A 23,224-nucleotide genomic window follows, 5' to 3' on the forward strand; every position below is an offset into this window, starting at 1 on the left:
CCTTCAAACTCCAGGCTTTGATCCAGCATCTAACCAAGGTAGTATCATAGTCTAATGTCTACAGTCAGTTCTAAAAAAAGGGGTTAAGCCTCGCAGGAGGGCAGAAAAATATATTGAGTCTTATTCTTTTGTGCATTTATACCCCCAAACTAGGGCTAAATATTCTTCTGAACATTTATCATTTCCTCCTTAGTTTATTTCCCATAATTATTGAGATTTTACAGTTCAGAAGCAAATTAAGAACTCCTTTCAGCAAACCATGTAAGAGAAAAGATAAATGCTTATGTCCCTATTCCATAATTAAAGGAACCACAGCAAGGAATAGTGCTGGTGTCAATGAGAAACCAGTAGAGGAAGTCAGTGAGCCAAAACCTGAGGCATATTGAAAGAGAAGTTAAAATCACCAGAGATAGAACTCTAATGATTAAGTGCTATATGACGTAAGTGGTGTAAGTAGAGCCCTAATTAAGTCAGAGTGATCAGAATTTTGCCCCGGTATACTGAGATGGGCTCGGGGAGATGTATTTCCTCCCTGTAGCTGTCATACCATACTTTTCTTTCACGTTGTGGTCCCGTGTCATCTCTGCACTATTACTACCTCCATATTGCGAGAATTGACCCTCTTGAACCCATGTCCCCACTTATGCCTCCTTTCAAGTGCTTGGGGCTTAGGTGCGGTTATCGGCTTTGTTTTAGTGTTGGGGCCAGATTCCTTTCCTAGGTGATACTCATGATAATTCTATGCACAAAAAAGACGCCTTGAGTCTCCATCTCCCCTTTCACCCTCCATCCCCATCACACATTGGGTTTTGTGTCCTGAGGTCTGCTAGCCTCACTCCAATCCCAAATTTGCACTGAGTACAAGAATTTTTTGGTTAAAGCTCTGCCTACTCAACAGTAAATGGTAAATGCATTCTGGAAAGAATGAGATGACTGGATAGCAGTGGTTGAGATAGACTAAATGGAGATGTTGGGACATCTGGGGAAATTGCTTGTTCTGGATCTTGTGAGCTAGTAGAATAACTAGTGGATTAAACTTCTTGACTCTGTCCACTGTTCTTTTCATCAAACTGTCATTTTTCTCATGTGGAAGTATTGGTGTTATTCTTTAGGCATGTGAAAAGATTTGACCAGGGATCACATTTTAAATGATTGTACATATTTGATTTCTACTTGTTTGTTACCAGCTCAATGTGTGTTAGTGGTCTTTCCCAGCATTAACAATTTTTTTTCTTCCATTTCTGATATAGTCCATGTGATTTTGCTTATTTATTTCCTCATATAGTACTGGGTCTCTCTTCACTCCACCCCTATTCTCTAAAAAACAGCTCCAGGTTCAAAACACTTTTGTGATCTATTCAAAATCATGCTTTCAAAATTCCCTACTGATGTTTCTTTTATCAAATCAACCTGAAGACTCGGTAGTTTAAAGCAAAAGACATTTAGTGGAACCAAATAGGAATATAAATGACAAATCTTTTATAAATACAAATCTTCTTTCCCGCTCCCCCACTTCCCCCCCTTCCCCCCACCTCCACATACACACACCGCAGGTATAGTCTTCCACAGAAATCCACACCATGGGTGTGAGAAAAGCCATATAGTGAGAAGACATTTGGAAGAGACCCCCCCACACACACACACATGGGAAGTGAATAAGCATATGTGTGTATGTATAGCATCTACTATGTGCTAATCACTGTGCTAAGTGCATTTTACAAATATCTGATTTGAACCTCACAACAATCTTGGGAGGTAGTACTATTATTATCCCCATTATTCAGTTAAGGAACTGAGGTAAACAGAGATTAAATGACTTACCCAAGGTCACATAGCAAGTGTCTGAGGCCAGCTTGGAACTCGTGCTTTCCTGACTTCAGACCCAGTACACTATCCACTGTTCAATAGCTATTGTTTTTATTTCATCATCTCAGGATCCCTTTCAACTTTTTTGTGATTCAGACCTAGGTTATATCATTAAAAGAAGTCCTTATATATTAAGTTTATATTTTGAAAGGCTTTGATTTTAAGCTACTATTCCCTGAGTTTGATCTTATTTTTTACTTATGAGGAAAATTCATTTGACCTCATTTCCATGACTACAGTACTAATTGTGGGCCTTTTAAACCATATCACTGCCAACCTAGTTTAGCCCATTTGCCAAGACAGTTTTACCAGGATGTGGCCGCTGCACATACTACAGCTTCTTGGATCTACAGGTGAGAGTTGGGTGGCAGGGAACACAAAAGGTGGATGAGCAGCCCAGAAAAGGACTCTGCAAGCCCTCACAGCGGAGGTGCTGGTGCTCCCTGAGTACCCCATACACCCCATAAACTCAGGTGAGTTAGGGGGATGTCTACACCAAGCATGTGAATTCTTCCCCAAGCAGAATGGGTAGATGAGACCAGTTTGTTTCAGTGGCTATGAAGGTGGCTGAAGCAGGCACTTTGTAGTGCTTAGAGTTTGATTGGACGTTGAAGACACCAAGGTCATCCACTGCGTCCTGGGCCATCGCCAATCATTTTGCTTTTGTCTTGCCACTAGACTTCAATGACCCTAGAAGAGAGAGTGAGACTAATGATTTTGTGCAACTCTTTCTCACTTAAATACAATTCACAAGCAAGTCAGAATATCATTTTGTGATGTTATTGGTCCTCTTTGAAAACAAAGGACAAACAAACCACATCACTATCACCAACCCACCTACTCTTCTTCCCCCATCTTTTTCTTAAACTTCAGTGGGGCTCGATGTTGCTGTTAATCTTCCCCAGCCTCATTACCCAATTTTCCTGCCAGTAACAAAGTTTTTGCTTTCCTTATACTGGTTCAAAATTTTCTGCCTTTAGTATAGCTAACTGCATTTTGGGTATGGAACAGTCTTCCATAGTCTTTTTTAAATTCTGTAACAGGGATTCTTTTTTGGGGTAAGGGGCTAGGCAATTGGGTTAAGTGACTTGCCCAGGGTCACACAGCTAGTAAGTATTATGTGTCTGAGGCCGGATTTGAACCCAGGTCCTCCTGAATCCAGGATCGGTGCTCTATCCACTGCGCCACCTCGCTGCCCCAATTTTTTTATTCTATAACAGGGATTCTTAACCTGGGGTCCACCAATTGTGGGTAGAATTCTTTCAGGGGGGATCATTAGCTTAGTTGGGGGAAAATTACATCTTGATTTCAGTGTAATTGGTTTTCTTTGTAATCCTATGTATTTTATGAGTTATTCTGAGAAGGGATCCACTAGGCTTCATAACACTTTTAAATGGGTCCATGGCAGGGGAAAAAAAAATGTTAAGGAACCTTGCTCAATAAGGAGAGCCAGAGTCAAGAAAATTGGTGTTTGAGCTTGCTGGGTGGCCAGATGGGAAATTCTGCAGCAAGACCGTCCGCCAATCTTGGGAGCCCTCAGCAATCCTTCAAATATGGGGCCGAGGGATCAGGTCAAGCCTTGAGCACCACCAAAATCTCTAGGACCAGCTTTCAAAGCCTGTTGTTAAGCTGCTGTCCTTCCAGTAGCCCCCAAAATGGCATCCATTCCTTTAGTCATCTCAACCTTGAAAGCATGAGCATATTCAGTGAGGCCCAGTGGGTTGATTCTGCCTTACCTGACCTATCCAGTTAGCTTAGCACTCTATCCAGGTGTGATGTTGGGACCATCCTGACCTATGTACCCTCATCTTGCCCCACCCTCCTGTGCCTGGGACAGTCTAGCAAGCACACCACAGTGTGGTGTGAAGCCCCTGTGTCAATCTCTTGCAATTTCCTGAACTTAGAATAATGTCCTAAAAAGTCCAGACTCCTCCACCTCCCCCACCCAAGTCTGTCTGACTGACTGTAGGTGTTCCCTATAAAGAGCAATTTCCACATGGTAGTGGCTAAAGCAGCCATACAGAACCTCACTCGGTAGCATGCTGTGACCCACTAGAATTTGTTGAGGATAATTCACTGCCATTGCTGACTCCCACACACCTAACCTCACTAAAGAAGCTTTGCAGCCAGAAGAGGAAAAGACACCTTTCAGTTTTCAGCCAGTCATTGCTTATGAACTGCCTCAGCCCAATTACACAAGACTCTGTGGCATTCCTGACAGCAGTGGATGTTACAAATTGCTCAGGTTCTACCCCCACGGGATGTCTCCAGATGAAGATATGCGCTCCTGAAGGCCAAACTTGGACCGAATCAGCAAACTTCAACACTAGTGGCTACCTGGATAAATCAAATGTGCACCAACAATTCCCCAGTACCTTATCTACACCCATACTCCAATACCTTTCTTAATTTGACATGCACCCTGGTTACCATGCAGCTGGGCCTCACGTTCTACATGGGCATTGGGCATGTCCCAATAACACCCATCAGAAGCCCTAGGCAGCCTGCACCATGACTAGCATATAGTGGGATGTGTCCTGACAGGCCTGGGGCCCTTATTGGACTTGGACACTGGGGAATTGTAGTGGAAGGAGGTCCATAGGAAGCCGATGGCCACATGGGTGGCTGTGGAGAACAACTAAACGACCAAACTGAGGACATTGCCAAAGGTTTGGTAAATTAGCTGAAAGACAATGTACTTTGGAAGCTATGGGAATGGACTGCTGGCTGGCTTTGGACTTCCTCTTAGCCATCCAGGGAGGAGTTTATGTTTTGTAAAGTCCTCCTTTTGTATGTGTATCGACCCTTACGGAGAAGGAGCATTCCTTGGAGCAGCTAGGTGGCCCAGTGGGTAGAGCATGAAGTCAGGAGGACCTGAGTTCAAATCTGGCCTCAGACCAAACATAACATATAACATGACATATAACACTTAGCTGTGTGACCCTGGGCAAGTCACTTAACCCCAATTGCCTAAAAAAAAGAAAGAAAGAGCCTTCCTCATATTCTATATGAGAAACAAGTAAAGACTGTTGGTGCCATCATCACAGACATGAAAAACATATTGCCAGGGCCTTTGAGTCTTTTCACTGATCTTTTTTCCTAGATTTTTTCAGACAAAGGGGCAGGATTCCTGTAAGGATCCTTTGAGGTTATTGTGATTATTGTGCTTGCTTTTTTTTGTTTAGATTAATACATACACATAATGGTGAATGATGGTGGTCCGGGCACTAGGGGGTGGATTGTGTTAAAATCATATCTTATTCTGGTCCTCCTTACCACACATCACCCCTCTACTTAGTATTTTTATAAGTGACCAGTATAAAGGGACAATAGCAGGAAGCAAGATTGGGAAGGGGAACCTAGATGTCACATACATACTGTCCCAAAGGTCAAAAGGATGTAAGTTACAAATTGTATTATTATATATTATTCAGAAATCACATCTTGATAGTATGAGCTGAATCTGGGGAAAACCCTCTGCCGTGGGTTTTTGTTCCTATGATATGTAAATCTGAGGCAGGTTCCAGACCAGCAGAAAATGAAATATGGTGCTGGTAACTCTGCAATGACATGGATTTGTTCACTTGGAAGTTTTACTGATGACTTTGAGATGACATGAATATGTTACTGAACTAATTGCAAGATGGCACAGATAAGACTTAATCTGTCCCCCACCAAAGCTCTATAATAATGGGACCTCAAACTCCTGCCTTCTGAGCACTCCTTCATCTCCTAAGAGTTCATGCTCCACAGGAATCCAGGGTCACATGAGTACTATTGTTTGCCTCTCCGCAACCCCTCCTTCTTCACGCTGCCAGCCTTCCATCACTATCCCATCCCTTGTCCCCAGACCATCTGTCTCTGTACCCTTTCACTGCTTGTTTTTCTTCTATATCCTTATTAAAGTATGATTGCAGCCTCACTTCCTGTTGCCATTGTGGTCTTTTCCTGGCAAGTACCCAAAGAACCAGAAGCACCTGTTGCCATTTCATATTCTGTAAATTAGTGATCAGTTCAGGGTTCATCTGCCCTCTGACCCATTCCACCTTGACATGCATAGAATGAAATGAGATATGTCATTCACCTGGTGAGTGTTCAAGCACAATGGAAATGTGAATGTTCACTGTGGGACCTTTGTCAAGTTCATTAGCCTTTTATTGCCCACAGAGAATCATCTTTGGCTCTGTTCTAGACCAGTAATTGATATGCATTAGTGGAGGGAGTTTCTGCAGTCAGAGTTCCTTATGCCAATGAAATCACATGGCTACACTGTCCTTTCTACCCACACCTCAAAAAAGCTTTGACTTCAACAATAAGCAAAAGATAAGTAGCACAATGTATTTTACTTAATAAACAATGAATGAGCACTCATTAAATACTTTGTTATTTCATTCTCGTTTATATGATTATTTAATAAACAATTTCATATTAAAACATTCTTTTTTTTTTGCCTGAATGTGTTAACCCATAGTTTCCCACACCAAGTATAATGAAGGTGTCAGCAGCCAATGGGTTTTGACCCCAGTCTCAGTGTCTTTCCTTCATTCTGTGGCAGTATTGTTTTCCTCTTCCTGATTTCCTGGTTTCCAGACCCTTACCTTGACCAGTGGGTTGCATCTTCCTCTCTTACTTTGATCCTAGTACCCAGGGAGAGAGGAAAGGGGGAGGAAATAAGTGTTTAAATACCACCTACTATGTACCAGACATTGTGCTGAGCACTTTACTATTATCTCATTTCATCCTCACAGTAGTCTTATTTGGTAGGTTTGATTATTAACCCCTTTTTATAATTGAGGCAAACGGGTTAAGTGACTTGTCCAGGACCACACAGTAATAGGTGTTTGAGGCAAGATTTAAACTCATGTCTTTATGACTCCAGGCCCAGCACTCTATATACAAGGCCATTTAGCTTCCAGCCCCTTGACTCACTTCTGACAATTAATTATTGCCATGTCCTTTGGATTCCCAGTTTTTTGTCCTATCCTGTAGAGGAGATATTTGTAGTCTCTGCTTTGAAAGTCTGGTCTGTCTTTGTAAGGAAATCCTCAACTGCCTTTTGCCTGGTCCTTAGGATTCTTTCTTTAGTTATTAAAGGTCTACTTTCAGCACAATACTTTTCCAGCTGACTTCTGGCCCTCCGTAACCCCAGGAGGCATTACTTTCTCCTGATGGACCTTTGCCCATCACATAGTCATATCTTGTATTTACCAGAGGATTAGTGCCCATCCCTTTCCTCTTTTAACTCTCCTGACACTGCCCTCACACTGTGATCACCCACATCCTAATATGATTGTATTGTGATGTCAGGAACATGTGTCAAGCACAGTGTCCCTGTGTACTATCTAAAAGACAAAATTTAGTTACAAGTGAGCTACATTGCTAATTTCTTACATTTTTTTCACGTGTAATGGGCTTATCTCTGCAAGGATGTTGTAAACTTTTTGAGAGCCATGGCTGGGTCTCCTGTTTTTCTTTGCCTTTAGTTTATCTCTATAGTGTCTAATAAAGCATTCTGTACACATTCAGTGCTTAATAAATGTCATTAAGGAATAGCTCCAACTTCAACCTCAAGCTCCTTGTTCAAAAGGAAACTCCATCAACTTCCATTCCAGTGACATGCTCTGCATTACCAGAAACAAAGGTGGCATAGAGTCAGCTGGATAGCTAAAAATCTCTGAGAATAAGCAGGTCACACTAGTTAGCTGGGTGACTGCTCATTTTCAATTCTTCTTTATTTCCCACATCTACCACCTTCTCTTAGAGTTTCAGTTAAATTAAACATACATTTGCTATTGACTTCTGGTTGTGGCACTATACTAGGTTCTGGGACCCCACAACATAAACAAAAGAGCTCCTGCCCTGCTGGAGCTTTCATTCTCTGTGGGAGTAGAGCATGCACGAAAATCAGGGTAGTACAAAGAAAACTGAGAAGGGACAGAGCTAGGGGTAGAGCCTCTGTTCCAGCTCTGAGGACAACATTTAGACAAGTTCATTCATTGATTATAAATTTGGAGAAAGGGCAGAGGTTTTGAGTTCTGCAGCGAGGTGGCGCAGTGTATAGAGCACCAGTGGAATCAGGAAGATTCACCTTTATGAGTTCAAATCCAGCCTCAGATAGTTACTATCTGGGTGACCTTGGGCAAGTCACTTCACCCTGTTTTCCTCAATTCCTTATCTATAAAGTGAGTTGGAGAAGCAAATGCCAAACCCACTCCAGTATCTTTGCTGTAATAACCCCAAATGTGGCGTTATGAAGAATTGGACATAACCAAAAAATGACTGAACAGCAACAAAGTCTGGGGGAAGGCAGCTTTGCTGCCCGCTGATAAGTGAGTAGTCACTAACTAAAGTGAGTAGATTTTAAGCCTGCTTACAGGATCATGGGACCAAAGACCTTAGAATTAATTAAGAAAAACTAAATTTTGTTACTTTCTGGCACAGCCCATAACTGAAATTAAGGAATGATGGTTACCTGATTCAGATTCTTTGGGAATCTTTCTTTAATGAAGAGATTCCAGTAATTTATAATTAGCATATATACTTGATACTTCCCAGTCTTGTTCAATGAAAAATGGATTTGCTAAGGAAAAATAACATGCCACATCTCTGTAGAATTACTTTACATAATGGTGGAGGAGTGATGCAGTTCTCCTACAGAAGTAAGGTCCTTGATGGAGATGCTGGCACATATCATCATGATCATTGTTGACCTTTGTCTTATGCTTGAAAGGTTATTAACTGCTTTTAATACATTAGATCCCACAAATAATATTTTTACACATGAGGAAACCCAACCCAGGCCCAGAGAGGTTGAGACGTTGGTCATCATAGAGGCAGGTAGGGTTCAAACCCAAGTTGCCTGAGGCTAAATCCAGTATCCATAAGACTGTCCCTTATATTATCACTTAGGCATTCAATGAATGTCAGATTTAATTGAAATAAAATTAGAGTTCATCTCTTCCTTTTTCATATATATATATAGATATATATATAGATATATAGATATATATAGATATAGAAACTGAGTCCCAGAGAGGTGCTTGTTATTCCAGTGAGTTGCATAAATTAAAAATAGTCATACTCAAGACACAGTCACATATATTAACAAATGATAGGAGCTTTAGAATTGGAGTCAGGAAAATCTGAGTTGGATTCCTCCCTCAGATACTTACTAGCTGTGTCACTCTAAGCCAAATTATTTAACTCCTTCAGTTTCAGTTTTCTCATTAGAAAAATGAGGATTATCATTAGCACCAACCTCATAGGGTTGTTGTCAAGGTCAAGGGAAATTCTCTGTATGAACCGCTTTTCACACCTGAAAGTTATATGTAAATACTTGATATTATTTTAAGATGAGAAATTTTGAATGGAATCATGAGAAGGAATACTTAGGTTCTGTTTCTGACAGCTTGGAAAGCACCTGCAGATAGTTCTTTGACACCACCCTGCCGACACTCAAAGAGAAGCTTCACCAATGTAAGTATGTAATTTCTTGTGTTTTTGTTTTCAGTGGATGATTCAGCGACCATTGAAAGCAGCAACATTCTTTGGCTGCATTGGCATGGATAAATTTGGTGAGATCCTGAAGAAGAAAGCTGCAGAAGCCCATGTGGACGCGCATTACTACGAACAGAATGAGCAGCCTACGGGAACTTGTGCCGCCTGCATCACCGGTGACAATAGGTTAGACCAGATTTCTTGTGAAAAGAGTTAGTGAGACAAATGTTGACAAGAGAGAAGTTAAAATTTGGAATTGGAATTCTATGTTTCTGACCTTTCAGTATTATTGGGTAGCAATTATTGGTAGCAATTATTGACCCAGTGGATAGAGCACTGAGCTTGCATTTAGGTAGATTTATTTTCGTGAGTTCAAATCCAGCCTCAGACACTTGCTAGTTGTGTGACTTTGGGAAAATCACTTAACCTTGTTTGCCTCAGTTTCCTCATATGTAAAATGAGCTGGAGAAGGAAATGGCAAACCAGTCCAGTATCTTTGCCAGGAAAACCCAAAAATGGAGTCATGGAGAGTCGGACATGACTGAAAATGACTAAGCAACAAATATTCAACCAAAAAACTTTTTTAAAGCAATGACTATGTATGAGTGACTCTGAGGTTATTAAAGAAAAATAATTTACTGCCCTCTGGGAACTTGTAATGAGGGAGACAGTATGCACATAAATAGATATGTGTAAGTTCCATGTAGAGTAAATGGAGATATCCCCAGTGAGAAGACAGCAGCTGAGGGAAGGGGAACCAGTAAATGCCTCCTACAAGAGGCTTAAAGTGAGTCTTGAAGGAAGCTTTTCAAAAGGCAGAGGAGAAAAGGAAGCAAGTTTGTGTGTAGACACAGAAAACATTGTAATGAGCTCTATTTGCTGACAGGTTGAAATTTCTCTTTTGGTGGTGTCATTTTTAGGGTTCAGAGTACTTTGTTGTACGTGGTATTCTTAGACCAGTTCATGAGTTCTTTAAAAAACAAACCAAAAATTCTGTGACCATTTTCCTTCCTCTCCAATATTATACATATGGCTCTGGTTTCTGATTTCTCTACTAAATCTATTAAATTAGAGAGCTTTCTTCATTTGGGGATATTTTCACCAATGGGCATCATCATCCTTGGCAGGCTAAACCCATCTTAATAGATTAACAATTTCATTTGAGACAGAGAGGCAACTAATGAGGATTTTCAAGTACATGAATATGTGGAGAAATTTCTAATAATCTAAAATATATAAATCTATAAAAATAGTTGCTATAAATTTTAATGTAATTCTTAATAGTTACACTAATTATATAAAACATAACAACCATTCCTGTAAAGAAAATGAAATTGTATTAGCTTTCCTGAACCCAGTTGGTTCTAATGTGATACAAAGCCATTGCAGCCATCCTGATTCTTAGCACAGGGAAAGGCAGAATTAGCTTCCTGTTTTTTTACATGCAAATGTGTCCTCGAAGGGTACCCCATTCCCCTCCTCTACAGAACTGTTCCCTAATTTTCCAAGAGAAGATAGAGAGGGAAAGAGCCCTTAGAAGGCTATTTGCCCTCATGTTTTGGTCTAGATAGAGCCTCCCTACAGATGAAGTAAAGAATAGAGCAGCTCTTTGCTCCTGCAGAAAAGAGAAAAGGCAGAAAAAGAGAAAATAATTATATTCAAGATTCTTTTTCTGAATAAGTTAGACAGGTGGCCACTGAGGTCAGTTCTGATTCCCAAATTTTGTGATTCTCCGATTGAGAAAGCCCAGAGTACAGATCCCTCCTGACTATCCTTAAGTCTCAGCCAATTTTTGGAGTTTAATTAGTTCACCTGCTTGATTATCTGTGCAACTCTTCAGTTCCTCCCCCTGAAGAATGTAGGCAACAACACACATCCTGCATTGAAAGCTCTTTGCCAGGTCAGTTTGCCCTCACCCCAGCTCTCTTTTAGGTACAAGGAAGTCTTCTCTTTGAATAACAGAGAGCTGCCTCTTCCATCCAACCACATGACTCATTAGGGGCCTCAGTTTCCTGAGACCTATTCTGCTTCAGGCTCAGGGGGAAAGGGACAAATTGCTGTGCCTCTCATTCCAGACAGCTAGAAGGTAATTAGTTGTCATTTGATTATCATGTTATTGCCAAGATGCTTAAGTAGGCAGGCTCATAAAAAAAAAAAGTCTCGTGGATTCAGGTTGTACCTTGAGTTGCCTGGGTTCTTGGGCACTAGAACATAAATGATTGAATAATAATGACTATGTCATAAGGTCTTGTCTCCTTATGAGACTTTGTCTCATAAGTCATAAGGACTTATGTCCTTATGAGCCTTTCCTGTTCTCTTGGATTTGAATCCTGACAGGTAGAAACCTTATCTCCTTTTGGGTTCCTTCAGCATAGAACATCTAGGACAAGTCCTGAGGATAGCTGAGGAATTCAGTGAATATTCATTTCCTCAATGACATGAATAAATAATATTTTTAGGGACAGAAATGTATAGAATGCTACATCTAGGAGAGACATTAGAGATCTTTCATGTTTTGGAACAAAATTTTTCTAGCCAGTCCTTTTTCTTCACTTAATATTTATCCTCCTTACAAGAGATCTATATCTACTTCCTCTATCTCTTTTCTCTAGTAAAAATCTCCGTGCTAATCTTTCATAGTTCTACAATTTTAAAATGTTGGTTTTATGTTAAAAAACAATTTCCAAAGTCTCTTTGAATGTCAGTAGCAAAACTTACTCAAAATTCATATTTGGATTCCTGAATGTATTTCTTGAAATACACTATTTAAAATACTGATACGAGATCTCTTTTATAAAGACTTCGTTGTGTGATTTCAAGAGCACTAATAAATTTGCCAGCTAAATGGTCTTATAAAACCTTTTCCTAGAAAGTAGTTTCTCATTATTTTCTTTTATGCGTCTTCTATTCTCTTATCATTCTATGCATTTCTGTCTTTTTCCCACTATTTTTTCTCCTTTTCTTTTTCTCCCCTCTTATTTCAGATCATGCCCTTTCTTGCCTTCCTTTACTGTCCTCTAGGAACTTCAGGCATCAGTGAGTTATTTAATCAGATAATCATAGAATTTTGGACTCTAGTGGAGATACTCTTTGCCAAGCCTTTCGTTTTATATTTGTGGAATCTGAGTCCTAGAGAGGCAAAATGAGTTGCTTAAGATAACCTACTTTATTTTCCTAGGAGTCACAGATTTGCACAGATGTGCAGGTAGTTGGATGTGAATTCACAAATATTAAGCACATGGTAGACACATGTAACAGTAGGTAAAGACACAATTTGGAATATTAGAGAAAGAAGTAAAGTAAACACTAAAAACTGTTTGATTTTTCCTGTGCAGAGGCAGCTAGGTGAGATAGGAAGAGCTGAGTTCAAATTCTGCCTCAGATACTTCACTAACTATTCGACCTTAAGCAAGGCACTTTTCTTTGCCTGCCTCATTTTCTTAATTTATAAAATGGGAGTGATGATATCACCCGTTTCTCAGGATATTGTGAGTGTGAAATGAGATAACATTTCTAATGTGCTTCACAAACCTTAAAGCACTATATAAATTTGATTGTTATTATTAAGTGGGCTACTCATATGGTGAAAGTGAAGAACAACAAAATTGGTGCTCATGAATGGTGTAAAGAGTTGCAGAGAAAGATCTCTGACTCTTTGGGCAGATTGTATTGAAGATATTTGGAAAAAGAGAAAATTGAGACACAATGAAAAGACACGAATGGCTTGCAATCAAAGCAACTCCCACATTGAGATCATAGATCTTTTGAAATGTATACATGCAGAGCCAACAGTTGGGAACACCCAAGAATGTTAGTAGGTCAGTAGTCATGCTGGATTTGGAATCAGAAGAACTTGACTAGAATTCTGGCTTTTCCACTTGTGTAGACTTGCTTAAGACACTTAACATCTCTGCCTCTGTTTCCTTATTTGTAAAATGAGATCATCGAATAACTTCCAGCCCTAAATCTTTGAACCAAGAATCATGAACAAGGATTCTCAAGTGTTCCCCAAGACCAGTTTTATACTCATTCTAAAGTGGTAAAACACAGGTCTCTTTAGAAGTCATATGGTCTGAGCTAATAAAAGTTTAAGATCCTTTCATCTTAGGCCTCTTTTTTCTTTAAATTCTTCTTCATTCATTCAGTTATGATTTGTTAAAATGATATCTATAGTGAATACTCATTTATTGAATAGTGGAATCAATTTTCTATGCTGGAGAACTGGAGTCATTTCACACATAATTAGTTCTAATGTTGATGATGTTGATCTCAAACATAGAAGCCTTTCCTGGAGTTCACTTTTTAAGAGTGGTTGGTGCTTCCTTATCCATCCCTCTTGTTCTTCATGCTTTCCGTCCAAATGAAATGTAACATCTGTAGAAGACCAATATGGCTTTACAGTTGTGTTTGTGAAGGTTTCTGTTTGTAATTCTCTACCTCCACCGAATTGACACGATTTCTGTTCATGCTCCAGAAATGATATTTCTCCAAACCATACCATTTTTTTTATATAAATGGTGCATTTTTAAAGTGAGAAACGCTCTGGTATTGACACTTAGATAGAAATAACATTTCTAATATATTTTTAAAATATTTGTGTTATTTATGTTCCTTATGATATACATTATGATATTTGTTTTATATAACAAAAGCGGAATGGTGTTATTATGGTTATGATCAGAGGGCATGGAGGCTGAGCAACCAACTTTCCTTTGTGGGGAGGCAGGGTGAGGCAATCGGGATTGAGTGACTTGCCCAGGGTCATGCAACTAGGAAGTGTCAAGTGTCTGAGGCTGCATTTGAACTCAGGTCTTCCTAACTCCAGGGCCAGTGCTCTATCCGCTGTTCCACCTAGCTACCCCTCCATCTTTCTTTAGAAGAATTAGTCTAAAGCTACTCCCACTAACTTTGGTTTCTCTGGAAAAATAGTTAAGTACTGTACTATGTCTTTATCCTTCAGCATTTATGAGCCTTTTTTTAAATATATATACAATACCTCGTAATGTATAATTGTGAAAAGATTATGGGCAAGGAGCAAATTTTTTCTAGGCTAAAAATAATTACATTTGGGGCTATAGGATACTAAAACAGAAAGAGAGAGAGAGAGATCTATAATAAACTGGTGGATGAATGAGTTGAAATAAATTTATTGAAATAAATTCAATTTTTTTTTACAAAGAACTATATAGAACAGCCTAGATTGACAAGTGCCAAGACAATTACCTTTTTACTTGAAAAAGAAATAAAAATCACATTCTTCTTTGTCTGTTTCATTTCCCTTATGTAATTCTATGTTAGAAATGGAAAGAAGGTCATTGTATGAACCAGTGGACTTTAAAAAACATATAATCAATTTTATTTAATGACAATATAAAATATAATTTTATTCTGTCTGGTTTGATCATTGGTCAATAATTAAAAGGTCGCTATAATAGTTTGGGCAAAATCTGAGCTGCTGAGTTGTACTTAGGTTTTCCAGCTGTAACACCAGAGAAGCCCAGGGGCTTGGCAGCTGTGGAAACTAATTTTAATTGATTCCAGCCCTTAAAATGTAATGTTTTGCAAATTAATTCCCCATAGTAACTGTAGAGTATGTAGTGAAGACATGTGTTAGAATATGAAATTAATCCTAGGTTTGATTTTTAGAGCATTTGGATAAATATACAAAATACAGTCTATCTGTAAATGTTTTATAAACAAAGACATTTTTGCAGAATTAGGATTAAGCTTTTCATCATCCGCGTTTGCACATTAACATTCCAATATGTTCTTTTCTTTTTAGGTGAATTTTAACCTTTTAAAATGTGTCAGTCATACGTTTCAAATTGCCCAACAATGCTTTTCATTTTCTATTTCTCAGCATTTTAAGTTAGTAGTTTTAAGTTTCTAGAGAATAAGGATTTCTTATCCTGATGAATGTCCTAAATATACTTTGTGACTTGACAATCTCACTTAAGTCCTCAAGAGAAAATGAACCTTATGCTCATGTTTGAATCAAAATGAACAACCCACAGAATATTGGGAATCAATGGTCTACAAAAGTATACAACCAGTTTCTCCAATAGCAAGCATACCTGTTTATGCTTGTTTTTTTAGGTCCCTTGTTGCAAATCTTGCTGCCGCCAATTGTTATAAAAAGGAAAAACATCTTGACTTGGAAAAAAACTGGAAGTTGGTAGAAAAAGCCAAAGTTTATTACATAGCAGTAAGTATGGATTACTTTATATTTGTGGTACTTATTGACATTACAAATCGTGGTTGTCACCTGTTGTACAGGTTAAATAATTTGCTAAATGTAAGCTGCAAATCTCAAGTCAAAACATGGTAATATCACTTTTGCAAATATTGAGGGAAAATGTAACCATTGTATGTTTGTGTTGTCTGTTTTTTGGTTTCCATCTGTTTGGATCCATTCTAGACAGATAACTTGCTTAGACTGAGCACAGGATGCCTTATTAAGCCAACCTTTTTCTTAAGAGCTCTTGTAATATTTGTTCAGCAAATTTACATTTCACATTTTTAAGGCAAATTGTTGTGAAGGATGCCCGGATTATGTAGAAAAACATTATTAGCATAATTATTCATTGCAAACAATTTGAGCTTATTTGCCTGAAAAATCTTAATTGCTATTTATTCCATAGTAATTACCATGACACCTTATAATTCAATATTTCAGTAACATTGATCATGACAAGAGTCTTGGATCTGGGCAGGGAAGGAGGCTATGCTTTGAATTATTAAATCTTTTGGGCCATACACTATGTAAAAGAAAAAAAGTTAATTTCTAAAAGTGGATTTTTTTTTTACTTGAAAAAAATCCTTCTGAATTAATCCACTACTCCTTTGGTGTTGTTCAAATTCTGGGTAAAATGAGAATTTGTTTCCATGTCAGTGCGAGGTATTTGTAGTTGATCACAATTAGTAATTAAATAGAAGCTTCTATGAAAGATTACAAACCCATAATGTGCATATAATCTGTGGTTCTAGTATGACAGATGCTGCCATTCTTCTACCTGAACTGTGTGGGAACTGCTGGCAAAAAAGTGTAAAAAATTGATTATCCAGTAGGAACACATTCATTGAAAATATAGTCATTTCTTTCAGCTAGTGTTAATGTCTCCTCCAGTCTGTTAGTGTGCAGTGCTGTAGGCTTTACATGGCTGTTATTGATTCTTGTGTAGAGTAGAGACTGCCCCTTTTTAACTGTCAAACAAATATTAACACTGAAGGTTGTACAAAGGAGAGGCATCCCACAGCTCCTGCCACATGTTTGAAAAAACATTTCAGGAATTCATGGTTTTTCTTTTAATTTGTTTTTTCCCCAGAATTATTTTAACTTTTAATTTGTTTCTGTAAATAGTCTCAGGTTTTCATTTTCAAACAATGATACCTTTGTTGTTGAATTTAGTTTCGGTCTGAACTGATGATTTTGTAGCCCTTTCCTGTGGGGGCTAAAATGCCATCAAGAGGTTTTATTTCATTTATGGATTTTTATTTTTCAAAAACCAACAAACCCTGGGGTTTGAAGTTTGTTGTGATCTATACTAGACTGCTTACAATAAGTTAAGACGTATGACAGTTTTTTTGTATGCCAAAATAGCAGTGTTTCTAAGACAATTAGAGTTCCCTGTATTTTAATTTTTCAGCTTTATGAGTTTTCATACAAAGAGATAGTTCAACACTCCTTCCCTGCCCTCATGTTATAACTATCTTCTAATCCCATAAAACTCTTTGTACATAGTAATAAAGAAACTGTCCATATTGCCTGGTGGCCAGGCAGTCAATAAATATTAAGCACCTACTGTGTGCAAAGGCAGTATGCTAAGTGCTGGGGACACAAATTGGAAAAGAAAGACCTTCCCTATCCTCTAAAAGTTTACAACTTAATAGGGGGAAATGATGTACACAAGGAGACTGAAAAGGGGGATGGCGAGGGCAGGTATGAGGTATGTGGGTGTAATGGAAAAATCTCAAGAAATACAACCAGGTCAGAAATATGCCCTCTTTGAGTGGAGGCATTGGGAGGAACTCTTCACTCTACCTTTTAATCAGAGGGTACTTATTACTTAAACTGATTTGATCTTGTCAAACCTGATTTGACAGCCAGGTTCCTGAGGAGAGGCCAGCCTGATCCCACTTTCCCTCGTGTCTCTTATGTCCCTTTTATGGTTCTCTCCTTATCTCCTGTCTTTTGCCACTCATGGCTCAGTTATTTCTACTTTGTGTGATTTCTTTATCCACAACTATGTAGATATTATCTTCAAGACTTTCTCTTCCAACTTGTTCCCTATTAACTGAAGAAAATCATTTTTTCCCTTGTCCCTTTATCCATCTCTGTTCTCCTTGTGTGCAAAGTATAAGTGACCCTAGTGTGACAAAGGAGTCTTGACAAACCCATGTCAAGGAAAAGGACAAGCATAAAAGGAAATCAAACATGTTAAAGAACCCAGTACCAATAATCTCAAAAGACCTTGAAAGTACTGAGAAATCTGCCTTTCAAAATCTCCATTTCCATGTTCCTCCTCTTCCTTCTCCTCCTGTAGATCCCTTCTTACTGTTCTTGCTCCAGTGAAACTTTTTTTCTCAAGCAGCAACACTTAAGGTAAATTAGAAAACTGTTACAATTTATCTTTATTGTGTTTAATTACTAGTATTGTAATTGTTTTGTCTAATACTCTTTCACCAACAGAATATAATAGTGATGTTAGAGATAAAATCAGCTTTTGTGGGTTTATCCTGGGAGACCTAACCACTATTAAATTTTTCCCCTTTTGGAAAATACGTTCAGAATCCCAAACAACAGACTTTCAGTTAATGTTTTAAACACAATCCATTTGTCCATTATGCATGTTCCATATAAACTATTGTAAAGACCAGAGATTTAGAATATACTCAAGAGACTGAGTTCTACTGAAGAATTTAACACTCTGTTTTTGTGAAATCTTATTTACAAAATTTGTATGTGGGTACTATTAAATTGAAAACTGAGTGTGGCAAAAAGTACATAATGATGATTTAAATAAAGGTGTTAGGATGTAGGCGTTCTTAGTCTTCATGGGAAGGAAATCCTGTTTAATTCTATTAAGCAGTTAAGTGCCAGATTCTTTACACTGGAGAGCTCTGTCATGCACCTACTTCTTTCCCTCTCAAGTACAACATAGAATTGTTTCTAGAGCAGTTGTGCCTGCATTGATAGTGCTGTTGAGCTACCACATAAGTAGGGATTTTTTTTTTCTGTCATGGACTTTGAAGAAGAAAACTGTGAAGAAGACATGACTCTCCTTTGGGGGAAGAAAAGAAAAACAACCAAAGAAACCCGTTTTCAACAGCAGTTTGGTTTATTTGTTCTGTGGTTATTCTGTTCAGACTAAAACTTTCAGATTTTCCATTATTCCCTTAGTATCCTTTATTTACTCACCATCTCTCTCTCTCTCAGTAACTTTCTTCCTCTGAGAACTTTTCCTGCTGCAGCCTTCTTTCCTTACCTTGCCTCAAGATATCCCCTATCATATGACTCAACTCCAACCATCTGTGAGGTTGATCTCTTTTTGCTGTGCAGCATCAGTTCCCAATTTGGCATATTTACACCTTGATTCTTACCTTCAAAGCCTAAAATGACCATGGATGAGTTTTTACATGTAACTACAGTTCATATGTGAGTTGGAATTCTCATCTTTTGGGAGGAAGAGGAGTTTTGGAAGGAGCCACATAATGCTTACATGGGTAGATTGGGCACCACAGTTCTTCTTGTATCAGGCCACAGATTTAGAAGAAGTTTAGATGGAATGGTTAGTAGTCAAGGAAGAGGAAGTGAGCATAACTTTAGGAAGAAATGGTCGTTAGTGTTAGTGCAAGGGGGATTGAGAGGATGCTGCTAAGAGGTGACAGGCTGATCCAGTGTAGAATTCTCTTCTTTCTTTGTAATCTTAGAGTTCTTCTAATCAGTTCTCTATGTTAGTGGTATTTGATTTGGGCTTTTTAACGAGAGTGTGTTGCAGGCAATGGATAATTCTTAGAATTAGTTGCTTTAGTTGAATATTAAGAAATCATACACATGATATATCAGCCTTCCAAAAACATGTGACTGTGATGCTTCATCACATCATGGAGTTTTCTCCAAGTTTATGCTGGTTGGCTGAAAACTGGCCATTCAGTTTTATTTGAAAAGCATTTATTGAACACCTCTCATGGTGCTAGAAACTTTGTAGGGGTTACCCTCAAGTACATCTTATTTGAAGGTTGGTGTGGCAGGGAGGAGCAACATATATAATTAAAAACAAAATACACACAAATTAAGTAAAACAAATGAGAGGGAGGAGGGAAACTTATGGAGGGAGTGGACATAGGGGAAAGGAGTATCTGGTAAATCACTGGAATGTTGAATGGAGCCATATTGTAATTGACACTCCCTTTTTAGAAACAGTGATAATGTTGATTTGATTAGTGTTCTTAAAACTATAGGCAGAAGGGGGTTAGGAGAGAGCAGGTACATAGTATAAAGCTAAATCTAGTGGGTTCTTACCAAAAAGGATAACATGGCCCCAGGGCATGTTCCAGATCTGAGTGTTTTAGCTTCTCCGGGCTATGGTCTCTGGGAGTATGGTTTGGAAATGGTAGTAATGGAGTCGCAGAGGCTGGAGATGTAATGTGTCAGGTAGCCCATTTTGGCTTGAACATAGAATGTGTGAAGCAGAATAATGAGAAGTGAGTCTAGAAAGTGGGAGTGACTCCAGATAATGAAGGACTTTAAATGCCAAATAGCACAGTTTGCATTTTATCCTACAGGTAGTATTGAGCCCCCGAAGCTTCTTGAGCAGATTAAGTATTATGGTCAGACTGTATCTAAGAAATATCAGTTTAGCATCTGCAGTGGAGTATGGATTAGAGAAAGTTAAGACTTGGAGCAAGGAGACCGATTAGGAGTCTGTTGTAATGGTTCAGGAATCAGTAACGAACGACTGAACCAGAGTAGTCACCATGCAAGTGGAGGGAAGGGGACAGAGACAGGTGATGCACAGGTCAAAATGACAAGATTTGAAATTCATCTTGGAGAAACAAAGAAAGAATTTGATAGAATTGGTTCTATCTTGTGCCTGAAGGCATCATTTTATTGAATGGTTGGTCACTTTCACTTCCTGTGCTCATGATGAACATAAACAGACTGGTGGCCGCAAAAGCATTTATGGCTTGTGCACTAACATCTATTGCAGAAGATAAAGGAAAGAAAGAAATTCTATCAAAAACAAAATCTTTTAAGATAAGTCCATTGATTCTAGGTGACTTCTCTGCCCTCTGACTTCAGAGGGTGGCAAAAAAAAAAAATGCTTGAAAAAAATAAAGTTTGAAACAAAGAGAACATTAGTCACTTGGGCTTCTATATGATAAATATTTTCTTAATAAAGAGAATTAGGAGGTATTGCGTATGGTAGACACCCAACACAGTCATAAAAAATTAAGTTTACTATGTCCTCACAGCCTAGACAGAATTGCTTATTGTCTTGGGAGTTGAGAATCATCTCTCAGGAAGCAATTGAAGTCATTGATTGGAGAAAGTTAATGTTGAAATTTATATAAGAACAAAAGATAAAGATTAAAATGAATATAATTATAAAAATTTCCACGTGGTATGTTTCAGCAAACTGTTGCAACTAAAAAATGGGAAATGGATAAAAGCAAAGACATTGACTCTTTCATCATTTCTCAGAGAGAGGTAACCCACACAACATGGTTCCAACAATGAGGATGCCAAAGGAGCCCTGGAAAAGGCAAGATGATTGAAAGTGAGGTTGGTTCTAAACCCTGTTTCCTCACAAACCTCAAAACAGCAGAAATATCTTTAATGCACTGGTTGAAGAATGTCTATAGTTGGTATTATGAGAAACCAAGTTATTCAAAAGTAGACTTAACATCTTGCATGATGCAAAAGTAGTCATTTACATAACATTGAGTATACTATCATATCCTCTCATCTGTGAGATCCAGTTCTTGAGAGCCAACTTTCAGAGCAGATTCAATTCAACTGACTGCCATAATTGGGGTGGAAAGAGGAGAGGATGAACTTTCTTGAGTTTCTGGAATCACTTAAAGAGTACATGTAATATGCATTCAGATCTTTATCACTTGGTCCAAAGTTACTTGGTTTAAAAAAAAACAAAACCCCAAAAAACAAAAAAAAACCAGCCAAAAGACCTCATGCAATCTTGCTACCATAAGAGAAACTTAATATCTGAGGATAGGAAGCTTAGTGTCTTAGGATAGGTATCCAAGCAGAAATATTTTGGAGTGGGATAGTGGATACAATGGATAGTCTGAACATGATTCCACATAATGGAAGCTTAATATCAGGAGTATATAATACTGTTTAAATAAAAATCAGATCCAGAATACAATTCAGGGTTTTTTGGGGTTTTTTAAAAATTTTTATTGACAATTTTTTTTAACAAAATGACTATAAATAAGGGCCTTTTGTTCAATATCCTACTTAGATAGATGAGTCATGAAGTCACTTTTATTATAATATTTTTTCTGTAGTGGTTAAATTTTAAGGTATACAATATAGTCATATACTCCAATGAGCTGGCATGTTGCAATATTTTGTAGGAAACTTAGCAATGTTATATGTGGAGACTGGCGGGAATGGGAATGTCCACTAACTGCTATGGGTTACACAGATGCCTCCATAACACTCAGTGTACTCTGGGGTATTTTAAATTATCGTGTCCTGACAGCAATCCCCAAACCTGCCACTCTTGTAAAGCCATACTTATGAGAAAACCAGCCACCCATTTCTGACATGTCGTGTTAATTTCCATATAACTACCATTCTTGTGGAGGGTTACATATCTAAGACACGTCGTTCAGTCCATAAGCATTTATCAAGTGTTTACTGTGTGCCAGGCACTGTGCTGAGCACTGGGATTACAAAGAAAGGCAAACACAATCCCTGTCTTTAAGGAGCTCACATTTTTAATGGGGGAGATAAATGTGAAAATAACTGGGTGCGTGTAATACACACACACACACGTGTGCATATATATATAGAGAGAGAGAGAAAGAGTAGTCAGAAGGTAACCTCTGAAAAGATACTAAGTGGGGAGAGAGAGGGACTCGGAAAAGTCTCTTGGAGAAGGTGGCATTTGAGCTAAGTCTTAAACAACAACAGGGAACCTAAGAGACAGAAATAGGAAGGACATTCCAAGCATGGGAGCAGCCAGTACAATGCACAGGGACAAAAGATAGAATGTCATGTGCAAGTTAGAGCAGGTAGACCAGTATGACTTTATCATAGACTGCACAGGAGGTAAAGCCTGGAAAGGTAGTCAGTGACTAGAATGTGAAGGGCTTTTAATGCCAAATAGGCATTTATATTTTATCCTGGAGGTTAACAGGTAGCCATTTGAATTTATTGAGTACTGGGGTGGCCTGGTCAGGCATGTGCTTTAGGAGTCCTGAGTGGGAGAAACTTGAAAGAAGGAGACCAATGAGAAGGCTGTTGCAGTAGTCTTGGCAGGAAAGGTGAGGGCGGGAACTAGAGTGAAAGCTGTGTGAATGAAGAGATAGGAAAATATAGGAGAGATATTATGAAGGTAGAAGCAATCAGATCTGCCCTTAGATTAGATATTGTTGTTGTTGGTGGTCCTCCATTCTTGAAGAGGACCAATGACATCAGGAGGGTAATATCTTTCTTTTAAATTAATTTATTTTTAATTTTCAGCATTCACTTCCATAAGATTTTGAGTTTTAAATTTTCTCCCCCTCTTTCTCATCCCCCCTCCCCAAGATGGCATGCAATCTGATATAGGCTCTATTTCTATGTTCATATTAAACATTTTCACATTAGTCATGATGTAAAGAAGAATTA

At 38.4% G+C, this 23,224-nt stretch overlaps 1 protein-coding gene across 2 annotated transcripts in view; it reads left to right on the plus strand.

The window, feature by feature from the left end:
- ADK (adenosine kinase) overlaps positions 1 to 23,224 on the plus strand; it is a 609,732-nt gene that overhangs the window by 326,391 nt on the left and 260,117 nt on the right. For both annotated transcript variants that reach the window (XM_027858815.1, XM_027858823.1), the window contains exons 5-6: positions 9,377 to 9,549; positions 15,460 to 15,568. In XM_027858815.1, coding sequence (XP_027714616.1) covers positions 9,377 to 9,549; positions 15,460 to 15,568 — 282 coding nt within the window. The remainder of the gene's footprint in view (positions 1 to 9,376; positions 9,550 to 15,459; positions 15,569 to 23,224) is intronic.

This window comes from Vombatus ursinus, unplaced genomic scaffold, assembly GCF_900497805.2.
Source record: "Vombatus ursinus unplaced genomic scaffold, bare-nosed wombat genome assembly UNPS02000749.1, whole genome shotgun sequence".
Classification (NCBI taxonomy): domain Eukaryota; kingdom Metazoa; phylum Chordata; class Mammalia; order Diprotodontia; family Vombatidae; genus Vombatus; species Vombatus ursinus.